The sequence below is a fragment of the Lasioglossum baleicum genome, chromosome 5, assembly GCF_051020765.1.
Source record: "Lasioglossum baleicum chromosome 5, iyLasBale1, whole genome shotgun sequence".
NCBI lineage: Eukaryota > Metazoa > Arthropoda > Insecta > Hymenoptera > Halictidae > Lasioglossum > Lasioglossum baleicum.
Genome location: NC_134933.1, coordinates 17,724,343 through 17,751,430, shown reverse-complemented (window position 1 = coordinate 17,751,430; position 27,088 = coordinate 17,724,343). Strand labels below are relative to the sequence as shown.

The 27,088-nt window shown below is 43.4% G+C and overlaps 2 protein-coding genes across 6 annotated transcripts in view; both read right to left on the bottom strand.

Moving 5' to 3' along the window:
• Positions 1-27,088, bottom strand: part of Mesr6 (misexpression suppressor of ras 6) — a 764,580-nt gene that overhangs the window by 580,476 nt on the left and 157,016 nt on the right. The gene's annotated exons all lie outside the window — the stretch shown is intronic.
• LOC143208885 (uncharacterized) overlaps positions 1-27,088 on the bottom strand; it is a 284,265-nt gene that overhangs the window by 114,126 nt on the left and 143,051 nt on the right. The window contains exon 4 of one of the 4 annotated variants that reach the window (XM_076423803.1): positions 17,551-26,871. The exons of the other annotated variants lie outside the window; for them this stretch is intronic. Coding sequence (XP_076279918.1) covers positions 26,718-26,871 — 154 coding nt within the window. The 3' untranslated portion in view covers positions 17,551-26,717. The remainder of the gene's footprint in view (positions 1-17,550; positions 26,872-27,088) is intronic. 4 annotated transcript variants of the gene reach the window in all.

Sequence of the window (27,088 nt, the reverse complement as noted above, 5' to 3'; positions counted from 1 at the left end):
TTAAACAATTTTTTGATCACGTTACGCAGGAGTCTACTGCATAATTTTATACTTTGCGTAAAGGAAATCAGATGAATCTCGCACCTGCCGCCATTTAAAATTCGTTGTTGGTGTAATAAATTTTCTGTGTTTTATTTCATAAGACGATGCGTTGCGCTTATTAGAATATGTGAAAATTGCGAGAACTGTTGACCGAATTGGAGTGTAAAATGAAATTAGATCAAAAAACCACTGCGGGATTGTTCAACTATTTTTGAGAAGTTAATGTTGTCACATTGAAAACGTGTAAAACGGCAACTATAACAAAACCAGCGGCGAATCGAATGTTCCGCGCGCGTCTATTAATAAGAGAGAGGCCTGTACATCACTGTAACCGCGTACAAAGACGTCGACTTCTAGCGCAGAAGCTGTTCCGCGGTGAAAATTTGCGCACGGGTGTACGCTCAAAGGAGCTGTACGGAACGCATCTTCGGCGCAACATAAACCTGCGCCTGCTCGTGCATCAAGATCTCCAGCGTTACATAAAAGGTTCAAAGCGCGCCGGAGTGCGTCCGAACGAACGGATTTATGCGCGGGAAGCAATCGCCTCGTTTTAAAGTACAATAAATTTATTTAAGCGACGTTAATGAATAGCGGAGTGGTTAATAGCCGCTGAAGATCCGTCCCCGGGAACCCGCGTGTTCGGTCATAATGACGTAATCGCCGCCGGTGATCGTAACCGAACAACTATGAAAATCTCGAGGGGATCGCTGCGCGCTGCGCCGCGCCGCTCGGAGAATAACTATTGCGTAGAGAGGAATGCCACGAAAAAAATGTCTATAATCGCCGCGCAGTATCGTTTCCTAGACAAAAATCGTGTTGCCTCGACTCGGTTTGTTCGGTATCGCGGCCTCGGCGTAATCATATTCTACGCGATAAATGCGAGAGAAGCAATAAACCGCGCGTGTCACTGTAAACCAGTCACGCAATCCCTGCAGGAATCCGGATTGTAACATCCAACAACGCAGAACACCGAGACACCGGCGCGGCGCGGCGTTCCTGATTCACTCCGAACAAGTGTCTGTTAGATAGCACGCCGGATGGAACACGCGAAACTTGACGCGAGGGGATGATTCCATCTCTCAAGATGAATGGCAATGATCTGATATATTAGCGCCCGAAGAGAAGATTCGCGAGAAAACTTCATCGAAATTAACCCTGGCCTTGGTATACACCCTTCCTGTGAAGTACCACCCTAGGATCTTCATGAGAGTTCGATTAACGAAAATACTTTTAGGTGTATGTATAGTTCAAGATTACAAAACCTAAGTGTTATTATCCTGCACTGCCTCTGCAATGCCTCAATAATGATAAGAACATCAGCCAAGTTATCCTATTTCTAATATCCACAAATATGTATTTACCACACTCTGTAATATGGTAGTAACAACTCCGAACTGATTTCCCCATAATGTGCTTATAACTACATACATATCTATATCTATGTATAAGGATTCGGAGCTTTGTATTCAGCTGTATAAATTCTAGTGGTCGCTAAAGACCTACATGTTGATGCGACCTGTATAAACAAATAAATTTTAAGAAAACCCAAGTGTTTACAAGACATTCACACGGCAAAGTGCCCATAAAGCATCTCTGAATTTTTCGAGGATGTTTACGCATCCTCGGTCGACGCGAGTACAAAGATTCCAACCGGGAGCAATTAAACCGTAAGTTTGTGTAGTTGATTGGTTCCGCGTGATCCTTCAGGATTTTTTTGTTTCAGTTGACCCGCTTAAAGGGCTCGTTTAGGACAAGGGACCCCTCGTGTTCTTTCTGCCCCATTCTCAGGCCGACACTCCCTTTATCGATCCCACTCCCAGCCTCTCTCCCTCACTCGTTGATCCTTCCATCCTTGCAGGTTCTCTCTTTTTTCCTTTTCTTCGCTCCCCTTCGGCCGCTCTCGCCTCTCCACCCTTTTTCTCTCTGGCCGTCTCGTTCTCTTCCTGTGTACGGGCCGGGCCGGGCCCTGCTCTCTCACCCTGTCATCTTTCCCCGTCTCTCTTCACCACCTAGTTACCCCGGGGAAAACCTAGAACCGGTTCCGGACGGATCCGGCACCCTCCTCCTTCGCAGACGCCACCACCATCGCACCCACTGCCACTCGCCTCTGCCTCTATAAACCCGACCAACCAGGAAGCACGTATCTGCCCTTTCGAATTATCCGGCTGGCTTGCCGCCCTTTGTTGCACGCGGAATTTCGTTTAATTAAAATGAGACTGTACGGAGAGGAGAGCTCTCTCTCTCTCTCTCTTCTTCTTCAGACGCTTGGTTCTTCACCAAAAACGTCTTCGATTGTCAGCCCCGGAATGCTTCACGGTTCAACGTCCCGAAGAAGAATCTCCCTTAACGTCTTCTCGGCTGCCAACCAAATATTCACACGATACCGTCGTCTACCTCCTTGTCGCGGCATTCGCGCTTTCTACTAATTTCAACGCCCGTTAACGCCCGCTGCAGCCAACGGGTTACAATGCTGACGAGAGAAATCTTACAATTTGATCTCTCAGTTTATCACGCGAGTATTTTTTAGCGTACATCTATTTAAACCCTTCCCGACTTCGCGGAGAATGCTTTTTTAATAATCTCGGACGTTAATCCTCGGTGAATGTTTCAAATATAAAATTCAATGTAGCGGCTTTCTATTCTGCGTACAACATCGATGTTACAATAGATCTGAAACATCCCCTTTCCTCATTCTAGTGGAAACAAATGTGTGTATCCACAAAGTTGAAATAATCAGCTGGAGCATACGCTTCCCAGTGGAAGACCAAACAGTTTCTCCTCTGCGTAACAGAGACCGATTTTCCGCTGTTCATTTCTGCTGAAAATAATCGCGCGGTAGGTCGCCGACGACAGCATAAAATCGAATTAGCATCGTCGGTACTCCGTCGGCGTGGATTACGACGGGCGAAGGGCCGACGTGTACAGGAATGAAAAAATAATCGCGCGATCAACGTCGTCGCCGCTTTTCCCTCCCATTCCGCGTCACGTCGTTCGTGCCGTGGTGGGAATTCTGGTGAGACCACGCGGAAATTAGCTCCGATTACGATCTCGGGAGGTGTAAACCGGCAAAATGGCGGTGCACCAACTGGGAAATGCATTGTTCGGGGCGGGGCTAGGCCACTGGAAAGGGCAGGCCGGTGTTAATCACGTTATCGTGCCCGACGATCAACTAATTAATACCGAGTTAATCGTTCGCGGCTCTGGCTAAGCCTGTCTGGTAAGCGTCGCCATTCGCGAGCTTTTTATTCGCCAACCGGGTCATGCACACCTCATCTAGACTGCGCTGGAAGCGAGTTGGGCTGTGTTCGAAGAGCAACAGCTGATCGATAACGAACCAAACTCCGCAAATTCGGCTGAATTTCTTCGTGGACTGCCACAGGGAAGGTCTAGAAAATTATTCAAACTGTGAACAGCAACAGCTGATCGATAGCAAACTACTTTCCTCGAATTCGAATCACTAATTTCCTTGTGGAAAATATTAGAGGATGTAGACAGTGTAAGCTTCAATGCCTCCTAAAAGAAACGATAGAATCGACCGTACTCCAACTGCCATAGGCAAAGCTAGTAAATTATTCAGACTGTGAGCAGCAAACAGCTCATCGATGGTAAACTAAGTTCCTCAAATTGGAATCACTAATTTCTTCATAGACAATGTCAGAGGACATGAATCAGAACACTGCAAGCTTTAATGTCTCCTAAAAAAGGAAGACTAGGATTGGTAGTATTCAAATTGCCACAGGGCAAAGGCAGTAAATTATTCAGGCTGTGAGCAGCAACTGATCGATACCATCCCTCAAACTTGTCCCACTAATTTCTTCATGGACAATACTGGACGACATGAACAGTTTAGACACTGGATGCTTCAATGTCTCCTAGAAAATAATGCAATTGACAGTATTCGAACTGCACAGAGCAAGACTAACGAACAACTCGGGCTGTTTCGAGCATCGACAGCTGATCGGTAGCAAAGTAGATCCTCGGAATCACTGATCGGCCATGAACCAAGACACTGAGAGGACTTTCAACGTGGAGAAACGACTGTGCAACGTGGTAAGAGGATCCTCGTTCGATAACGACCGTTGCACCAAGAAGAGCTCTGAGGACGTCGTCCTGATCCGTCATCGTCACAGATCCGACGAGGACCGATAAAGAAGAAAACAAAATCTAACGTCGTTCACTGTTCTGGCCAGCGACACCGTTGCGTGGCCAGTTAACCTTCAGGGACGACGTTTGTGCACCGTACTAACAATAACAAATGTTCTAAACATAATTACACCAAACCAGAGACTATGAAGTACGATATTCATCTATTACTGCTTATTAAAATTCGAGAATAAATAAATGTCTAATCAATCAATATATTATGGTAACAACAGTGACACTACACAACGTCGAAAGAAACCAAGGATCGGGCGCCGTCCCTGAAGGGTTAAGGCTTGTTCACACTTCACCGTTGGAGCCTGCGGATTCGCGGGCGCCTCTATACAAAAATTGGTCCATACGCACTGTGCGTCCTGATCGTCGAACGAGCACGTCGAGAGGATTCGAACGTGAGAGCGTTCTAAAGACAACGAGAACGAGAACGAGAACGACGACGACGGGAGGAACGGTAGCTGAAGAGGAAAGACAGAGGATTGCAAGGCGTCGCGGCGCTGGTCGGCACTAGACTTGGCGTCGGTTCGTTCGTTAGCTGGACCCTCTTGCTCGCCCGTATTAATTTGCTTCCTCCTCCTCTACCCCCGTCGACACTCCTAACCCCCTCTGCCCCCTATCCCCCTCGCTCGTTGGTCCCTTCCTCGGGCATCCGCACGAAAAGGGGGGCTCCGGGTCGCCCCTGGTCTTAGCTGCCGACTGCTACCACTGCGAGAACCGAGCCCACGGCGCATGCGGATGCTGCTAATCACCCTTCGTCCTCTACCCCCTCGGACTAGCCCCCGAACCACCCCCACACCCCACAAGCCGCCGCCGCTGCTGGCTTTCTACGCGACGAACCCCCGATGAAGGTGAGCCACCAGAAAATTAACTGGAACTATCCCCTATCTCGCTCCCTCGCGTCCAAGGATCGTCTACTTTCATCCAACAACCGTGCTCCAGACCTACTTCGGGTTTATTCCTCGCGACCGTGACCTTCCGTTAGAATGGACCGAGGACTCGCCACGGAATTGTATCAACGAGTCAGCGACATGACTAATACTCCACGTTGAACTCTTTTCATTCGACTGTCTCATCCAAGGCATCACTAAACATTACTAGAGGGCAGGGTTTTATATTTCTTCTTGAAATCTGACTCGCAACTCAGGCTCATTTGATATTTTTGCTGAAGATGTAGGTACACTAATGAGGTTGCAGGTGATAAAGGGTAGAAGTGAAAACAATAATTTTTGTAATAAATTTTTTAATGTTTTCGGCGCAACGGTTCGATCGTTTATTACGAATTATAAAGCAACTTTGCTAATTGTCAAAGAAAATCAACGTTTCGATCCCAGTTTGGATCTTTCTCAAGATTTATTTGAATCGCGTCTGTAAATTAAATATGTTATAGTAATTTCGAAAAAACAGAAATATTGATACACTCACAAAGACACACTCACTTGCTTTGGGGAAAATAAATTTATGATAAATGTGCTTATGAATGTTACGAATGCTTATAAATGTGTTCATGATAAATAATTTTTGTGAGATCAACATGGCTCCCTAACAAGTTCCACAACGCACAACAGTTCAACTCATTTAATTTACAAGAAATAGTTCAATTATGAGACGACGACAAACTTTCGTTCTTCAGATTATGTTACCTGTGCTTCCTACTAGCAGAAAATAATAAATATTATGATCAGCGGACCCAGATTATTATCTAGAGCTGATGTGCTTCCCTACATATAAATCCAGCAGACGATTTAATAATTTCTGATGGCCGCTGAATAAATAAGGGTCCCACACTGATTCGATGCAGTCTTCCAATCGCATCACCGGCTCATTTTCTAAAGAACGTTTCAAATCCATTTTTGATTCGATGATCGGCCGAGATCGCCATCTTTCTGAAGGATCACGCGTTCAAAGGACGCCAAGAAAATATTTCACTTGGAGCGTCGAGTATATAGATGTCGTGTCAGCGATTGGAGGGTCGATGACGTGATGAGACTGCTGAAGAGCCCGGGCAGAGAGCATGGTAGAAGAGGTAGGGGAGGGGTTGCAGGAAGCCAGCCAGGGTAGTAAACGAGTTATTGGAAAATCGTATAGGGGGTGCACCGAGGTAGGTGACTCCCGGCCAGAGAGAGAGAGAGAGAGAGAGAGAGAGAGAGAGAGAGAGAGAGAGAGAGAGCTAGGCGCCGGGCAGAGGGAGGAGGTCAGTAATTTTTCGCCTCATTGCCCGTAAAAAGGAGACGCTTTATCGGTTGCCCGGAGGAAGAGAGACCCGACGGACCCGGCCCTGGGCTCCAAGTTCGAAGGTGGACCGTGTGGCATCAACACCGGCACGGCTCGCGCCACCTCGTTGGAAATGTTGATCGGGTAGCGTATTTTTATCGGGCCTATTTGCCGGGGATGAAGCCCAACTGACATTCTACCCGGCCACTCTATCTACGACACCTTCCGCGGCGGATAAAATATGACCCGCTCGCTCCAAACCGGAAATCACCGTGGAATTCGAGGGCTCAAACCAGAACTGGGCACCAGCGGACTCATTGGGCTTCTCTATTATACTCACGATCTTATCTTTTCGGATAGCAAAGATGTTACGATCTTTTCTTTTCCTCTAGCAAGAACCCTACCCCAAAATTCAAGGTCCGTCCTGGGTCATTGTTGATGACTAGACTGCGGATTTTATGCATTTATGACAACAATGAGTAGGTGTAATTTAAAGCAGGAAAAAGATTAAAAGAGTTCAACAATGCCAATATACTATCTTTTACATGTAAAAATTATTAATGAGGAAAATCAATTTTTACGTAGCTCGTATAACTTGCAATTGATGTACAAAAATTTTATTTTCCATAAAGATCCGCAGTCTCAATCAATTCATCTGCACGTGATAAAGTATAATGATTTTGTTGTGTTGCGAATGTGATTTCTATTTACTTAATTTAAGTGATCAGACGGGACCAGGAATATCAATATTTTAAATGAAGACCGTATGAGGGTTAATTTAGGAATGATCGTCTTCGAACGATTCTCGGTCTTGGAAGGGGGTGTATTAAACGACAGCGACGACGTCGGATAGGGAACAGCGGAAAAAGACGGGGGTGAATTCCGATAAGAGACGCCGTAGTCGAGTTCAAAGAGCCTGGAAGATTCGGGCGGCAGTATATTCGCGGGCATAAAACAGCGGAACGCTTAGCATAGTAACATCGGCGAGTGCAGGGGCGTCATTACTGTATTGATCGCGGGGGTGGTTCCTCCGAACACCCCTCCCAGACCAGCATCGGTCCCTCATCCTCTTTTCCCCTCGTCTTTCGCCCCGGCGCGCGGTGGAACTCTTTTCGCGGAGGATCGGAAAAGGGTACAGGCTGGACCAGAAGAGAGGAGGAGAGAGACTCAGACGCCCAACTTTTCGGACCCGAGGAGAGGGTTGAAAGTAGGCCAACGAACCCGCCGATGCGACGACGCTGTGTAACGGGTATCTCGGATCAAAGGGCTGACGAGAACGCGCGGCGATCCGATAATTTCGAATCGCACGCCATTACGCCGCTATCGATCGCTATTACCTCGCAATGATTCTGTATGCTGCGCGATGCGATGACGCATTGATTCCGCGTTTGTTTGCTGCTAATCGAACCACGCTCCGAGGAAAAATTTCTGCACTCCATTCGAGCCATCAGAGTATTCGTTTGTAAACGGTTGCTGAGAATTTAGGACATTTCCGGAATTTGAACCATTTGCAGTCGAGGATTTGTTAAATCTGCGTGGACTATTGAAAATATTTTCCTGGAGTGGTTAAATCATATATCATAGTCTTTAATTCTAGGAAACGATAATAATATTGCTGCAGTGAAAGCAAGAATCTCGTTGTGAAGAACAAAATGTGGTAATAAAAAAGTTAGTGTTGTCATTTATGACAAAAATGGGCAAGTACAATTTAAAGCATTGGACATGTTAAAAATATTTAAGGACGTCAATGTACGAATTTCAGCATAATAGAATAATTAAAAGAAGAGTCAAATTTTTATTTGGCTCCTGTGTCCTGCAATCAATGCGAACATTTTTTATTTTGCATAAAGATCCGCAGTCTAGTGATTACTCTAGTGATTAATGCTCAGTAATACGCCCTATGAAGCTTGCGAGAATTGTTTTATAATAATCGAGATGTGAAATTTATCTGTTCACTATTCTGAAAATGTGTTCCCCACTTTGCTACAGTTTACACGTCTGCGAATAATTAAACCATTAAACGTCCAATTTAAAATGTATTTAACTCTCATATTCTGATTGTTCAGTGAAAATTCACCCGTTTTATGTTTCAAGATCCACGTAAATGATTTCATTTATTTATAATTATGTTGAAATTTATTATGAATAAAAGAGGAGCGGTCGAACTGAAGTATAAAACGATAAACAGATAAAATCACAGGAGGATCTTTCGTACAACTACGTGTTCGAGGATTCGTATAAGGGTTAAAGTAAGAAAGCCTTTTCCTTTGCCGAATATCAACCTCGATCCACTTCAAAGGACAAAACATCGGTGCAACCGGCCGAACGATGCAGCAAGGTTCAATATCTCGTATATTCCGAGCGCGGTTTGCCAGAAAGAAAAGAAAAAGGGTTTGTTTGCACCGCGAGAGGCCGTGATGCTTCTGCTCCGATTCGACCAGGTGATATTGACCTCCGCCGTGACGTCAAACGAAGTTCGAAGATGCTTCTTCCTTTTCTTGCCGTAATCCACTCCTTTACATCCTCGCCGCGATGGTCCAGGACCCGTTGCAGGACCGGTTTGGTAAGAATCACCAGATCACGAAGGCAAGAAACAACTGAATCACTGTGGCTTCGACCCTTCAACTCGAGGATCGAACCACCACGAGTCGCTTCGTCGAGATGTCGAATATTTAAAGAATCCAAAGCCACAGGACCCACGCAAACAATCACAATAGAATGTCATTCCATCGGAACGACAGTTCGTAGCGTTTTTAAATTAAAATTCAAACATAAAAATAATATATTCATTCACAGGTCAATTCAGTAACACGATACGTTAAAAATGGCAAAAACCAATAGAACAGAATGGGAAATATGTTATTGAATATCGAAATTAATATTTTACAATTTTTAACGGGAACATTTACCGTATAAATAAATGAATGAATTTTCATACGAAGTGGAAAATACAGCAATCCTCACGTTTTTCTATTCAAATTGCATACAGAATTAGAAACTTTGTGTTAGGATGAAGACAGAAGCATCGTAAAATAAGAGAATAGAACATTTTTGTTTGCAATGATTTTCTCATGCAGATTTTACGATCATATTCATTATAATTTCCTGATTAAGACGATACCAAACATGATACACTTTGGATCACATTTTCGCGTTCAATTCACGATACAGTAGAACCTCTATTTACCGAACTAAGCGATGGAACTTGAGTGTTGGGTTAATATTTAGAACAGTTAACTAGTTACTATAATTCTAAATTAAATCGTTACTGATTTGTACAATTCAAGAACAAGAAATTCGATGTCAACGGTTCAGATAATCTAGGTTCTACTGAATCGTCGATTGAACAAGCAAATATGAGTCAAGTTACGTCATGTTTGGTCTCATTTTAATCAGGAGAATGTCACAAATGTGTTAGTAAAGGTTTCATAAAAACATAAATAAAAAAATCTTTTTTTACTGGATTAGCGTTCTCGCGTTCTCGCTATTACAGGTTACACGGCGATGGTGATCAGTCTTACGCATACACAGTGGCATACTGTACACTTTTCAATGGCGAAAAAAAATATGCGAACAAGTATGCGAATCACTGTATATTCACACTTAAGAAATGGCCAGAAAAGGGGAAGAAATTCCGCGCGAACTTTATCTGGAGGAAATTGGCATTCCGGTCTAACAAACAAGTTGAACAAACTGTCACGAATAAAGGTGGAGGGGGGGAGGCAGCCGAATGCGTGCCAGCGCGGCAAGAAGAGTCGGCGAACGTTTCAGAATGTGGTACGAGCAGCAGGAATGATAACGCTGCGCCGGCATAATGCAGCAAAGAAATAGCCGGAGTGGAAGAAGCTGAGTTATTCGCCGAATCGATTGGTAGGGGGATGAAGAAGCAAAAATGGGTACGGTGTGTGTGTGTGTCTCTCCGACTCCCCTGCCACCGGATCTTCGTGTGTGGCAGTTATGCGGTGCGTCGATAAGTTTACGGGGGCACAATTAGTATAAGAAGATGCGGTACCTGTGCCGCGCAAACAGGTTATGAACAGAGTGGGTTACGTGAATCATGCTCGTGTCGCGTGCAATTCAGCGGCGTCGATGCGAGCGCGTGGGGTCGTTTACAAAGTATGAATACGTTGGTAGCGCACAGGATCTCTGCCAAAACACCACGGTCAATCGGGAACCGCAGCGATCCCTCCCCTCCATCGAAATCTCTTGTTATTCCAGTGAAAAAATCGCTCGATTGACCACCATCGTCCGAACCCTCCCTTTTAAATACACAACATGGCCGCCGCGCCGATCTATCCACTGCGGCTGCAGCAGATTTTCCGCGCAAACGAGTTTCCCAAATAATTAGCCAACTATTTCAACGAGGAAAACGGATGGCTAGACTGCGGACATTGGACATTTATGATTAAAATGATTTGATTAACCCTGATCCGTCCCTCGTGCCACCAAAAGACAGCTTCTGTTCGTGAAATGAGGGACGGGTGAGGGTTAATTGCATAATAGAGAAAAACATTTAGGGAATCTAAAAATGATGTTCTACTATTTTTTTAAATGTTTTATTTAAATGTCGCGGTACAATTTTGAGCGACAATGCTATAAAAAAGAAGAAAGTAAAAGAAGAAGCCTTTTTATAAATAGAGAGTATAGGTGAGACATGATTTAAATAGATAGCTCACAGTCTTTGGAAAAGAAATGGATATAAATACAAGCCATAACATTAGGTTCAGTCCTACTGGACTCCGTGTGGACCCAGAATTACGAACGCCCCATCTAAATCCTAATTTTTTTAGTAGTCGATTCAAATAATTAGACTATTTATATATTGAGTCTATGAAGATGACCAACATTAATCCTGAAGAACTACGTTCACAAATATGTAAAAGGGAATGGACCAATCAGAATGCTATCAAATCATTACAAGCATCCACCCAGCGAGGGTTAACATGCTTTTCAATGGCTGAGCAGTATGTAAAAAAGCGGAATAAAATTAAATTTTCAGATGAAGTTGTTACATCACATTAATTCTAAAAATTGTTGTAGAAAATAATTAAAGTTCCTTAAAATGGTGTGATTTTATATAAGTATTTTCACAGAGATAGTTGAACGTCTAATATTGTCTATTATCTAAATTCTCGAAAACGACCGTCTATTCTGTAGAACGTCAAGCGCGTTCTACAGGTCTAGAAGTATGCTAGAGCTATGTCCAGGGTGATTAATGGGTAGAAATGATTTGCACAGCCCGTGGCGTCGTATGGAGTATCTTTTCTCCATAAGGAGCTAGAATCAAATGGTTGGACATTCCTCCGCGTGGTCCTCGTGAACGTACGATTGAGATGTTCGGCGCGACGACGACGAAGACGAAGACGAAGACCTCGGCGTCGTTCGTCGTGTGGCGTATACAAGGAGAGCCCTTGTTACCGAGTCACCAGTCACGAGTTGCGTGCTCCGTAATCATTCTCAGACCCGGCAAAAAGCACCGGTCATTTAACGAACCTTAAAAACAAATCTGCGCGCGTACCCCTCTCGCCTGCTGCCATTTCTCCTCGACGCGCTGCCACGGACACGTGGAGGAACGTATCGCGATGCTAACGAGTACCATTTTGCTCTCCACGATCCACTTGAACGTTTAGAAACGCTGGAACAGTACCAACGTCTCTGCTGAACGGCGCATAGTGCTCCGGACGGCCGATCTAGCAGTTCATATTAATGGAATCTAATAAAAATTATAAATATGAATATGATTTTCGATCGAGAAAATTACTAATTTTGTTTTATGAACCCTGCCGAACCTATTTTATATTTCTAAGAAGTCTTAACATTTTTTTTTATTAAATAAGTGGGTGGAGTAATGAAAGTTGCCGAAGTTATCTCTCTTTGACATGCAATATCTTTCGAGTTCCAAATAGTTCCGCATTTTTACAAATTGGAATATTCTCAGTCTACTCAAAATTTCTCAACTAATGTACATAACCTGAATTCAAAGTAGCTTTTCAAGCAAGAAAATGGCGCGATTAAATATGTGTCGGCTTAGAATATCTTAGGTGTATGCCAATTACCTACAATAAAAATATCGAGCGCGTATATTACTGTGACATTATACAAATAACATAACTGCATTTCTTTGGATTTGTACCGATTTTTATTATATGTCTAAAGTGATGCATCCCTTAAATATGTAATTCTCCATAAATAAAAATTTTCTAAGAAGTTTCTATTGAGGAGATAAAGAATGTGCGAGTGTGAGTTGGCGCGTTGATTTTATAAAATGAGTTTTTGAGTCGGATGATTTCCATTGATCCTAGCGAGATCAATGCGATCGAAGGAGCGAACCAGAGTGGAAACTCGTGGATCAAAGGGAAGCGAACGAGTCCGCGTCGACAAATGATATTTCTGGTTGTTGCGCGATCCCGGCTAGTTCTACAAGAGTTATAAAATGTGTACTCGTGTTGTTGTTACGTCGTCGTGGAGAGATGTGCAGAGTGAAGGGTACCATAAAGATACCTAAGATTTCCATGAAACAGAGTTCCTCGTTATCTCCGACAAGGCCGCCGCGGGGCATCTCTCGATCTCCCGTGATAAATTGCGCACGAACGCACGTGCGTGCACGATGAAGCGCATTCCGCGTGCGTCGTCGCACACCCACACGATCGAGTCGCGCCGAAAAAATCATTGTTGTATCGTTGAATGCACCGGAAACGCTTCTCTCCTCGATTTCTATTCTACCGATTCTAACACTCGCTTCGTTGCACCGTGGAAAAAAATAAAAGTCTTAAAAAATCGTCTTAGGAACACATCTACCGCGTACAAAAAGGGTTCGATGCAATCTCGAGGCAGTCTCGGGTAATCTTGAATCTGTAAACATGCCAGTAAATCGAAAGATACGTTCCGCGAAACAAGTACGCGTTTCTAAGCGCATCGAGCCGGCCGCGATCCTTGAAAAATGTATTTTAATTACACGTTCAATCGACTCGAGCGCGACTTCCTCTCAATCAGAACGAGTTCATCAATTTTTTCCGCGCGAGCGGGGGCCGTTACGCTGCAACTCACTTTCATCGAGGATGCAACAACACGTCGTGTCGGAATCAAATTGCGAACGCACGCCCACGAGACCGTTCCGCGGCACGCTTTGCCGTCACGTGTATATAAAAGGCTGAAAGCTCGTTGTCCCGGGTTGACAAGCACGCTCGTAGGCAGCCGCGGACCCGGATTGAAAATCGTAGGTAGCACACGACGATGCGTTCGATACACGCTCGAAAGATACCAAAATAAAACGGAGCCCGGTACTCTTCGAGTGTTCTCTCGATGGGACGCGCGTGGGCGTCGCCATTCAATTCAATTCGAGTAAAATACATTTTGTTCTTTGAACTTTTTCTTTCACCCTAGAAAAATCCGCTCGGTTATATGTAGAACAAGCGCTCCATTTTTTTTTTCACCGCGATCGACTATTGATTACAGAAATACTAGGTGCAGAAATGAGCTCTATCTTTTCTCTCTCTATTTGCCTCGGAAAGTTGGCCAAAATACTGTTTCACAAATCTTTCGTAAGATTAGGAGCTTTATTTTTTTTATTTATGTAAAGACTCTCGTAGTATTCATTTTTCTCTGCGTATGTTTTTGAAATATCGTTCAACTATCATTACGATCGTTTATATGTGACGAAGACGTTGTGTTAATTATTTCTTTACAGACACTTTTTAGACAAGTAAATACTATAGTTTCCAGCAATTTTCACGTCCTTATTGTTTGCCTGTTTAAAATTACTCAAGTTTGAAGATGATCTATTACTTATTGCGATATTTCGCATTTGTAGAATCTTCAAGAAAGAAATTGTTAGATTAGTAAAAGATGTAAAGATTTCTGTTGACAGTGCAAAAAGAATTGGCTGCAAAGATGTGTGCCAATACAGTTTTTACATTACTTTTTACTTTTACAATTCATTACTTTTACAATTCATACTTTTACAATTTATAGAATACAGACAAATTTAATAATGTTAAAACTGTTTTGAATAATGGTATGGCAATTTTTAGTAGCTCCTCAGACTCGCCATTCGAGTGCAAAGGGTTAAAACACTTGGAAATCGCTAACGAATGAACGCTGTTTCAGATACTGTCTAAGAACACACAAAGCGTGTTATAATATCTCTACAAATAAAAAGAACAATACTGAATTCTCATTCGTCAAACCTTTAACCACGTCGGCCAGAAAAAATTGTACGTCTCACGTGAAATTCTGAAATCGACTATTTTCCAACTTTTCGGGCCAAATACCGCACTGTGCGAGGTCTAGCTATATTTTGTGGAAGCGCAGAGGAGAGTCTCGAGGCGAGTTGTTCGGGGGTACGGGGGATCATCAGTATTCTTATTCCCGGGGCCCGGCGCGGCGATCGTGCTTGCCGGATTTATGTCAGCGGGAGGCACATAACTGAAAGCGGCGCCGCTATAAATGCAAACGTCGTATCGCCGGCAGCATCGATGCCGTTCATGCGGCAGCAGAAAGAGAGACGCGAATGCCTGCGCGACTCCGCAGCTCCGAGAACTCCGGAGAGGAACAAAGTGGCAGAAGCGAGGAGTAGCAAAGTAGCAGAAGAGTAGTACCGTCGCGTATTTAATCTACGTGCGCCGCATTTTGCCAGGGAACCGTAGGCAGCCCGGGGGGGCTATCATAGTAGGCGTAGCGCACTACGACGATGCCATGTGTGTCTGTCGCCGGTTTCGCAACGTCGCGCGTCGTCGGGTCGCTAACTTCGAGGATCCCGCGGCCGATCGTATCAATCATGCAACCGTGCTCATTGTGCAACTAGCCGTGCAATGGATCTACTCGATTCTCCATCTCGACGATCGTTTCGGCAACTTCGAATCCTCCCGCTGCTTGTCGTCCACCGTTTTCTTTTTCTTCTTTCGAGGATCCTGCTGCCTCTGTCTTCATTATTCATACGATCCGCCTAATGGAGATTTAATTTCGACCAGTTATCGCGAACCCTCCGTCTTTTTACCCTCTCCGTGCAGCTTTTAATGTACTTTCGTCCATTTTCTTCCGCCCGGTTTTTTCCGCTTCTTTTGTAAAGTGTGTTTTGCTGAGAGAGGAGCTTCAGATGTTTTGACAGTGGAAGTGATACTCGAGAATTGGAATCTAATGGAAATTATGTTCTTGTTAACCCTTGCAAGGCAGATACTTTTGATCATTTCATTGCAGCCAGGGATTAATCCATTGTAATTGTTATGTATCAATTCTTTTACAGATTTTTAAATGTACTTTTTCAGGAGCAACGTTGCTCTAACGATTTGAGCAGCTTATCAGAAATTAGAGGTTTTATGGAACGTTTTTCTCTCTGGGTCAAACATGACTTCAGACTCGGTGTTTGAGAGCTTAGTGGGTGTTCCAGTTCAATCTTCTCGAAGAATCTGGAAACTCCTACGAACTTCCTCGTTCTTGTGGTATTTCATGAAATTGTCAATCGCATTGTCACTCGACCATTGCGATGTCATAATTAGACTGCGGATTTTATGCATTTATGACGAAAATGGCCACGTAGAATTTAATGCAGTGGACATGCTAAAAATATTTGAGGACATCAATGTATTAGTTTTAGCTTGACAGAATAAATGAAAGAGGAGTACAATTTTTATCTGGCTCCTGTGTCCTGCAATCAGTGCGAACATTTTTTATTTTTCATAAAGATCCGCAGTCTAGTCATAATCATTCCCAAAGAATATCCCAACGAATGTATCGCAGACTCCGAAACAAAATACGAATCAAAAATTGTTATTATAGAAATGGTACCACATCCAAGTTTTCGAAGTTCCTGGATACCACAAGTGTAGAAATCCCAGAGCCTAACGATCGCATGGTCGCTCGATCATTGTCATATCGCGAGCATTCGCAGTCCCACAGAATGTTGATCCTCAGGTTATCCAAGTATTGGAGCTCGGTTAGGCTACCTGTTCATTAATACCGTGTTCGATTCGAGTAGGGTCTCCTTACGGCTGACTCGCAGGTCGCTCGGGCTAGGTTGATCCTGGTGTGTTCGGTTAGTAACTCAATCCTCACCGAGTAAGGCTTTTCCGGTGCTGACTGGCAGCGCGTCGGTTTATTTGCTTAGGAGCTCGTTAGAGCTAATCCACGTCTATTTACGCCGATCGATAAGTGATCGAACGATAACTACCGGTGTCGCCGATATACCCTGAACACCTTCACCCGAACGAGAACAGAAAATCGTTTCTCCACGAGACGACTGAATGGGAACAGTATTTTCGCAACGTCGCCGCGCCGCGCCGGACGGGATTCCGGGATGTCACTGTGAACGCGTCCGACCCTCGTAACAACGCTCTCGAGCTTCCAGCGAGTCTACTCTTCTTCGAATTCGCTCCTAACCGGCGATCTGGATACTTGAACTCCTGCCACGCATTGCTGCATACTCGCAATTACACGGCCACACTATAAGACACTGTGCAAAACCATACAAATTTGTGTCGCGGAAAAGAATGTCTTTCTTTCTGCAGTGATTTCACGTTGCGTCTACTGTTTACGGTGAACCACGGTAATATTCGGACACTTTTAAAAGGGTGATAACTTTTCTAACCCCTTGTTTCAGTGATTAGAACATTTTTTATAGTTCGTAATTTTATAGAGGAGGAGAAAATTTATATCTATTGTATGCCTACATGTTCTCCAATACATTAACGAAACCGAAATAGAATTCATCTCCTCTGTTTAAAGGAAATTATTAACTATACTGCGGATCTTCATGCAAAATAAAAAATGTTCCCATTGATTGCAGGACACAGGAACCAAATAAAAATTGTATTCTTCTTTTAATTATCCTATTAAGCTGAAACGAATACATTGATGTCCATAAATATTTTTAACATGTCCAGTGCTTTAAATTGTACGTGTCCATTTTTGTTATAAATGCATAAAATCCGCGGTCTATTAACAACATACATATTTATTAGACTCAACAAGGGGTTAATGTCATCTTATAACATGACGTGGAGAAGAAATTTTGAAAAAATTGCAATTAATTGGAATCATAGAGAAAATACTAGAAGTTGCTGTTTACAACTTTTTTATGGAGGCCTATATCGAACATTTAACAAATACATTTTGTAGATCTGTGCAAACTCAAATTCAAACACTCACAAATCTCCGGCAGAATAGATTGAAGATCTCCCAAAGATCCTTGTCGGCGGTCACACGTCACGAAATTCGTCAAAGAAGCGAGAAATCCGCAGGTTGCCTCGACACAATTGAAGCACAACTCACTTCGTATTTTGCAATGGCAACTGCCATCACGTCCAACGATTCAAAACAACCGAACAATGAACCACCAATTAAGATTACAGAGTTCAAAAAATGATCGTTTAATTCACAGAGACACATTCGCGAGCCGGAAGCATGAGATTCGTAAGGCTCTCGCGGGAAACTGATCGGGCCCTTGATCTTGTACCCCGTGTTCCACCTGGGCAACCTGCGAAGGGGTTGCAGGGGCCCGCCCTTGAGGTTTTGTCGTGCCCTCTGTAGTAGAACCTGCGTCGGCCCCCTCTAGAATCGAAGCGCAGTCGATGGCATTCAGGACCTAACCCAGTGCTCTCGATCGGTGATCTATTGATCCCCACTCGACCTCTCCGCGAAGGGCACGCGCGATCCTATATTTCATTGACGAATTGAAAGAGTGGAGAGTCGGCTCTCCGTTCTCTGTTTACTCGGCAACTCGATTGTCGTCGCGACCCCTATTGTCGGGATCGTTGCAGAATAGTGGAGAAGGAGGGGGGCTTGAAAAGTTAACGCGCGTCCCCGAAAATCAAAGTCTGCGGCCTGGCAAAGCGATACGCGCAGGTACTAAACCGATTTGCGGAAGTGGCGTTTTTCCCTTTTCTCTTTTCTGTTCTCCGGGAGTTGTCCTCCGCTTTACGGACGCGCGGGACGCGCCTCTTTTGTACGCCCCCTCCCGCAAAGTGTATTCAAGAACGGATTTGTAGGCTTGGTCGCGATCAACGGGGCGCGATCTAATGGTCCATGATCGATTACCGGGCATCGATTGCGGTAATGGATATAATGACGACGCAATATTACCCGTGTAACGATAGTAATCGGCGATCGCGCCGAGATGTCTTTAAAGGTCCCTTTTGCTGGCGATCGATACGCGCGTTTTCTCTGTCGATGCAATCGCGAGATTTCTGCCCAGTTTCAGCCACAGGAAACGGGAGATTATTCCTGGGTGTAATGGTCGGTTTGTCTCGGTTTGAAACACTACGTAAGTGGTTTCGGTGCGCTACGTAAGAGGTCAAGTTTTCTGCGGAATGAAAAATTGAAAAATCATGAGGAAGCAGTTGTACACGTTTATCGCGGCACGCGCGAGCTATGTCGCGTTTGCCCACGCGACGCGATATTACTATTCATATTAAATGAACGTAGCGGTTCACCGCGTGACGATGATTAATATTACAAACAAACCTAGAGAACGTTCTGCGATCCGCGGTTCCCGTTACCGGAACGCCGCACAGTGGGACCTTTCGTCCAAATCGGAGACAAAATCAAAGAACTTTCGATAGAAATGAGGTAGAGCGACGAAATTTTTTAAAAATTATACCTGAAACTTTGCAGAATATGAGAAAAATAGGAAGATTATGGCAAGAACGTTTTTTAACGTTGAGAAAATTCGTTAAACTCGCACAATTTCAAGAAAATCGTGGTTTTTCCAATACCACGCGCGGAAAAAATAAATATTAGAAAGAAACTGTAGAGTGAAATGTCGCTCCAAACGATCCTAGTTGACCACGGAGGGTTAAATAATAAGAAAGAGATTGAAAAATAAAATATAAGAGCCGCAGCCGACGTTTCCCAGTACAAGAACGGCTCCCCACTATGTCTCTGCTATATTCCCATCTCGGGGTCCTGAGAAAAATCTGCGGGGCTTATCGACGCGTGACGCAGCCTCTTTCGACATGCAAATGAAGAGGAAAAGGTCCGCGACAGATCCCGGGTGTTCCTAAACGAACAAGGTGCCGACGAGAAACACATCGGGCAAGGGAAAAAAAGTTATTGCGTAACCCGTGGTCGGAGCGCCGGCGGAGCGGGGCTCGGGCCGACCGTTTTCTTTTTTCCAACGACACCGCGCGGTGCATAAAAAAGCCGGCGCTAATTATGCGAGAACATATACCTGGCCCGTGAGACATTAATGCTAAAGTTGCGGCATTATGCGCGTGACAGCCCCGGTACACGTTAGGGACAATGTTCCAGGAGGTGGGTTAGCGGTTCCATGTGTACGTGCGTGTATGTATACACCGCGGGTACCTGAAGTGCGGGAATGTCACAGACAATGCCGGAGCGTTAGAATACGCAGAAAATTCTGTTTCCGGCTGTCAGGCATCAACGTCGTTATGGTTCGTTAGTTCCTGCATTTATATTAATCACGAGCCGCCGCCCGCCCGGCGAGGATGCACACGTCCGACCGGCCATGTTTCTACCCGGCGTGACCCCCCTTCTTTTTCTCTCCCTCTCTCTCTCTCTCCCTCTCCCTCTATATGTACCCGCTTGCTTATCTCTAAACATCTAAACAGTGATTCGTCGAGAGATTTATCATCTTCCACTGTCGTGGAAACCGCAGGGCGCAGTACCGTTAATGGGTTTCTCAATATCCATGTAGCCATAACTGCCCAGCAGAAACCGCCGGGTACCGTTCGAACCTTAGACCCCGAAGACTTCAGTAGACTCTTTTTCTCGAAGCCATTCTCTGGCGATTTTACACGATCCTCGTACTTCAACTGATTTTATGGTGATCCATGTTACAGAGTTTGGTTACGATGATATTCTTCTAGTTTTAGACCCTCTAGTGTTGGACCTTCTGACTTTAGACCTGCTAGCTATAGACCTTCCAGCTCTAGAGCTTCTAGTGTTAGACCTTCTAGCTTTAGACCTGACAGCTCTATACCTTGTAGGTTTACATCATCTAGCTTTTAGACCTTCTAACTTTAGACCTGCTAGCTATAGACCTTCCAGCTCTAGATCTTCTAGCTCTAGACCTTCCAGCTCTAAACCTTCCAGCTCTAGACCTTCCAGCTTTAGATCATCTGTCTCTATACCGTCTAGAGACACACTACAGTCTAATAACAAGATCCGATACGTTCAAGAGAATATCTTTACGATCTTCATAGATCGTTCTTCGGAATGATTCCGATTTTTCGTAACTCCTAATAAAGACACAAGGGGACGCGTGTCAGCGTCATGACGCGGCGTGAAACGAGGCTAATTACGCATCGGAGTATCGGTCGGTTGTAATTGGAACACGCAACAGCGTCATGACAATGCAACTGCACTATCATCGAAAAATCAATCGGATCACGAAGCGACGCGGCGACGCGTTTCCTCTCTTTTCTTTGGCTCTTTGTTACGCAACCGGCGTACAATGATGCCCATGGGTGCAAGTCATTGACGTCGCGAGCCTCGATTATCGTTCTCCGAATCGGACAAAGGTGGCCCGATCGCGGAATCGAATCATTCGTTGTAGTCATTGCATCTTCATCGTTCCTACTTGTTCGCCACGCTTAGCTTGCCCGCTCTGGAGAATTGAGGCACGTTTTTCGTCCACAAAAATCCAAACAGTCATCGATTAAATCGTATCATTGTTCCTTGATTCGTCATTATTAGAATCGGATCTTTATGCGAAATAAAAATGTTTTGATCTGATTGTGGGAAGCAGGAATAAACATAAAAATTCATTTCATCCCTTAACGACTTTGTTACATTAACAGCAACGTTGCAACATTCTTAAATTTTTATAATCCTTTACTGTTTTATGTTTCACCCAACCAAATTCTTCGTAAATGCATAAAGATCCTTAGTCTAATCATTATTAGAATCGGATGTTTATGCAAAATATAGATTTTCTGCATCAATTGCAATGGAAAATGCTTCTTTATGTGTCCCTATTGAAATGTAAGATGTGAGAAAATATTTTGGAGAAAGTTCCACGACCCCCATTTAAAATGGAACCCATTAAAGAGTTCCCTAATTCTTTGGATCTCTGTCGCGACAAGCAAATCGGATCAATGTATCATTTTTTCAGAGTTGAAGTGGCCCGGAGATCTCATGGAAAAATGATACACGGATGCTGCCTTTGTTCCGGCACTTGCTTCCACGCATTTCCGTTGATATCGCGCAGGTAGCCACTCTCTGGCTGTACAATGAGAGCGCACTTCAGATTTATTCCTGGCCGTGAGTTTGTGCGTGAACCCGCGCTATGGCTCACTGTGATGCAAATCTCTGCGCGCGGTCTCGATTTAAATCTGAAAAGTCGTCCTTCCGTGCCCCCGCTCGAACCGTGAACGATAGTTAGCATGAGAAAGGGAAACATGCTTCTCGCCGAGCAGGGAGAAACGTCTTTTACCGAAAGGTGCTCGTGAATCGACGCGGGGACCAAGATTAACAGGAACTGCACACAAGCTTCTTAGTTCCCATAGGCCTCTCGTAATCGAGCCCTGTGAAAATGTCCGGGGCAACGTCAAGAATCTACTTGAATAACGGGTCGCATACGGGATCGATTCAACTAAGATTCTGGATTAGAATTATTTCAAAAAGGGTAAATACATATACTTATTATTACGGGTGTACGTTTCACTGCGGTATTTTTTCGCACAATGACATCCAAATACGTAAAAATAAATATTAGATGATTGCACAAGTTCCTGACCAATTTGAAAACAAAATTCAATGGTAAAATTTTAAGGAATACAGCTTTATTAATCAATTATATACAGGATGTCTCAGCTGAAGGAGGCCACCTAAATATCTCCTTTATTTTTAATGGCACAAAAAATATTTATAGCATAATTTAAGACGAGCAGTTTCATTTGTCCGGTTATTTTTTTCACAGTTTTTTCAAGGTCATCGTTATTTTTTTTATCGGGAAAGCTTAATTTTGTTGATTCCATCTTATAGCGGCTGAAAAAATAGAGTTGAATATGCTTAAGTCATTAACAAGATGGAATAAAAAGAATAAGTTTTCCCGATAAAAAATTATGACCTTGAGAAAACTGAAAAAATGACCGGACAAAAAAAATTGTTCGTCTATGATATTCCTCCTTCGATACCATTTAACAAGATTAACATTTGACAAGAAATTTTTGAATACATTCTGCAGTTTCAAAGGGATAAGCATTTTTCGAATACATTCTGCATTTTCAAAATGACAAGAATTTTTTGAAGACATTCTGCAGTTTCAAAATGACAAGAATTTTTTGAAGACATTCTGCAGTTTCAAAATGACAAGAATTTTTTGAAGACATTCTGCTGTTTCAAAATGAGAAGAATTTTTTGAAGACATTCTGCAGTTTCAAAATGACAAGCATTTTAGAGGACAAAATGCATTTTTATCTAACTTTGGTTCCACATAATTGATTTGGATAATTTTTATCGTTCATAGAGATCTAATTGTTACAGTAAAACGGATATCTTGAATACACACAGTCCACAGCTTCCTTATTGCTACCCCAACGATAACATTTCACTCTATAAAAATAAAACAAGAACAGATATGTACTTTCTAAACAAAATGTGTCCATTTCGATCCCAGGATTAGATTGTTTCCCGAGGCGCAGTGTTCGAGGTTCAATGATGCGTTTGTGCCTGTTGTTCAAAGGATGTCCCTGAACGAATTTCTACAATTCGACGTCACCTGCACGCCCGTGCTTATACAGGGACAAATTATTGCGGGAGCAGGTGTCTCCGCCTCTTGCTGGGAATACACGGAAATTAATACGTTTGTCGCACGCAAACAAAACTGATTGCAATGCAAGTAACGCTTCGTTCGAATAACGTAATTAAGACTGTCAGGAGAAAAATGGCCACCAAGACAGCCTATCGTAATCAGCATCCAATACATTTTTCGAATAGTAAACTTACCTTTCCAATTATTAGCACGTTGATTACCATGCCTCCTATCGGTTATTTGAAAAATACACAAAATACGATTTTAACAAAATGACTTACTTGAGCTAGCGTTACGAACCACGTATTTAATATAAACAACGATGATAAAACAACGTATTCGTATCCATAGCCTGTGCTATAGTCAAATTCATAACAATCTGCATTCACAATATTCATATTAATTTAAATAAAATTCATTTTTAGGTTACTAGATACAACAGTAATTAATATCAAAGCAGTCTTAACTTCTCAGTTTTTATTACCAGACTCGTGATAAATATATCAAACAGAATCTATTGAACACAAATGTCTCTTGAAATCAAAGTAAAATTTTGTTCCTCTGTGACCAATATTTAAGCATCAAAGTAAACGTAGACATATACATAATAAATATGAATTTGTTTTCTTCCTATGATCACTGTAACTGTGCAAAAATAATACGGTAAGATAAATTGCTTTGAATCGATGAGATTTTTAATAGAATGATAATTAATATATCCGGACAAACTGCACGAAGCGCCGACACGTGGCAGCGTTTTGATCAAGACAAACGGGGATCGCTGAAAAATGTTAATCGGGTATCATCGTCGGACACTAAGCTCCATATCGTTTCATTAATGAAATATCTATCCCGAGACTGGTATCTTGAGTTCATAAATTCTCGCGGTATCGCGAACAGCGAGCCGTTTAAATGGAAACTCAGACAGATGCTTGATAATCGGAAGTATCCTGAAAAAAATACACCGACAGAAACGCAATTATAGAGCGCAAATGCGGCTCGTATGTACATACGTAATGCACTTGTGCTGTCTGCACACGCCCGCCTAACCATAAGTTAGCATTATTCTAATTGCTGTTTCATTCTATACGGGCGTCCGAGAGACGTTTGCGGAAGAAAATTAATTAAGCTCGATCGCGATACGATCGGGATAATTAAGCGTTCACTATGAATTCGTTTTGAAGCCCTCCTCGTTATTGGGCGAGATGTATGTATGGATTACACCGTGATATATCATCCGATGGAGTCCACGGAGTCTCCGAATATTCGTTCCTCTCCTCGCACCGGAAACGCGGTAATAGCATTAAGGAAATGATACGTCGCGTCGTTATCAATTAATTAATTAATCGTTCGAACTCTCGAACTGCAGTCGAATATATTAAATTCAATTATGATCGCGCTCTGGAAACCTCGAAGTGCAGGAAACCAAATTCATAACAAGTCTACATTGAAATCTAATTTGATCGCAAGGCTCGAAGAAAACAAATCTGTAAAAAAAACTTCGTTTGCAAAAGAGTGAATTTGTAGAAGGGTAAATATGATCTGCGAATGGGTGAATACGATCTGCAAAATGATGAATTTGGAGTGCAAAACCTATATCATCCCCGAATTAGCATCGGGATCCGATGGTTCCACTATCAAGGGCCAAGTGGCGCTTGGAATCTCGAACACGAGTGATAAGGCAATCAATTAAACCTAGATACATAGGAGCAAGTACACTCTCGTTCGTCTAGGAAGCACTTGGGCCGATTGAAATAGCCATTGTAAGGCAGCGTCGAGCTCATGCTGGTCCGAAACACAAATGTTGATCAAATGAAGACCCAATCAGGATATTGCACTGCTCGTTAGACTAGAATTAAATCGATTTAGAAACGGAGAACACCGGAAAAACAATTTGTCACTTGATCAGCTTTCTTCGAAAACGTGTGGATCTACCACGAAGTACAGAGGCCACGATAGTGGATGCTGGAGCAGCGCTTCCCAAGCTTCGAGACATCCAGATATTCAAGACAATAATTATGACGATTTCCATGCAAAGTAAAAATTGTTTGTATTAATTTTAAAGTACAGATGATACCTATACATGTGTACATATATGCTTTCTTAATAATTTTATACAGTTGAAAACAATGCAACAGTATTATTAAACTCTCCAAGTGTTTTTACTGTTTTGTATTCGACCTATTAATTATTGTTATTAGTGCATGTCTACAGTCTAATGATTATACAGTGCTCAGGATATTGTCATAGAAGACTTAAATCGATTTAGAAGTGGTGAGCCCGAGGACAATTTGTTAATTGCTTAACACATTACCGACCGGTGATTATTGCATAATTTTGAAAACTTTGTGGTACAAGGATAAACACTTTTTAATGGAATCTTTTATAGCAACAGCAATTTTCGTTGTGAACTAACAAGTCATCCTCAATAACGTCACCTAACAGATTCATTTAAGATTGCAATGTAAAAGAAAATTTCTACGCTTTCTTTTGGTACAGTACAACTATTTAAAATCCTGTTAATAGGCTCCCCGGTAGGTAAAGTGTTAACTGTCTTCAACAACACATAGACCATGCCAACCTCAACATTCGGACAGCCCACACATGTTGGAGTGACACCTTCAAGACAGTAATCGTATAGTATCCAGTAAGAAGTAGACATATTCAGGGTGTCTATGGTCTCAGGAGCTAGATTTTGAAACGATACAAAGTATAGACTAGCCAGATATTGTCTCATAGGGCACATTCCTAGCTCATTAAGAATCAAGAGCGTCCGAGCCACGCCTACTCAGAGCACACTGCGCAATTATTTCAAATCAAGAATCATTGTCGTGCCCAGACAACGTTCGTTCCATCAATCCTTGCGGTTCGAATTTTTGCTGAAGGAAAAGAGGGGTGGTGGATGAGCGAGGCAGTGGTAGAGGGAGAGAGGGAGAGAGAGAGAGAGAGAGAGAGAGAGAGATCAAAAGATGGACAACCACTCGGAAAAGAAGAAGCATCGTTGTGAGGAGTGCCAGACTAAATTACCCGGACGTGCCCGCGCAGATAAGGCTCCCTGTGTACGCGCATAATGCGCTACGTAATGTGCAGTCCACAGGCAACCACCGGCGTCCTCCCTCTTCCTCCTCCGCGTCCCTCTGCTGCTTCATCCTCCTCCTCATCCTCTTCTCCCACCCCCTCTGCCATCGCTATCACGCCTGGAGGAAGAGGTAGGAACCTATGTACCTACGTATGCAGTCTGTGTGCTCAGAGGCTGGGCACATATTGACCGATACGTACCGCCGGTAGCAAAATAAACAGTTCTCTCTCCATCTGCTCTTCCATCCTCCCTCTCTACCCCTCTTTTCCTCTCTTGCTCTTTCTCTCTCTGTCGCTCTCTCTCTTTTCCGCATTCGAGTTCCCCTCATCATCCCTCTCTATCTCGTTTGACTCTGAACCGTGCGTCGGTATTGGCGCGTACCTTCTTTTCGCTCTTCTCCACTGCCCTTTGGTTTTTCGCTGTTTTCGTTCGTCTAGCCGCCTCCTGTTTTTCCTCTTCATCCGCTTCGTCTCCTCTTCCTCTTCCATCCCTGCGGAGCCCCTTCAACTCTGGACACCCAGTTCACGAGCCACTGCCTTGCAATTGAACTTTTGAACGACGCTCCAATAAGTTTTCGAGCTCCGACAGAAATTTTAGTTCGGGCTCTCGAGCTCTCAGCTGGCCGACGAGTATACTCCTGACGAAAGAACAGGCTTCCGAGGTATTCCGGCTAGCCCTGCGGAGCACAATGGCCCGTTTTCACGAAATAGATGGAACTAATTCAACGATCAGAGTTATGAATGAAAATGTAACCAAATTGAAAAAGAATGCAGAGGTTCGAAACCGAAAAAATGATTATCGGTTCATGAATATTATTCATGAATTTATGGTATGTAAAGAGAAACAGACTTTTTTTTATCAATGCCATCATTCTAGTGGCATTACTAGACTGT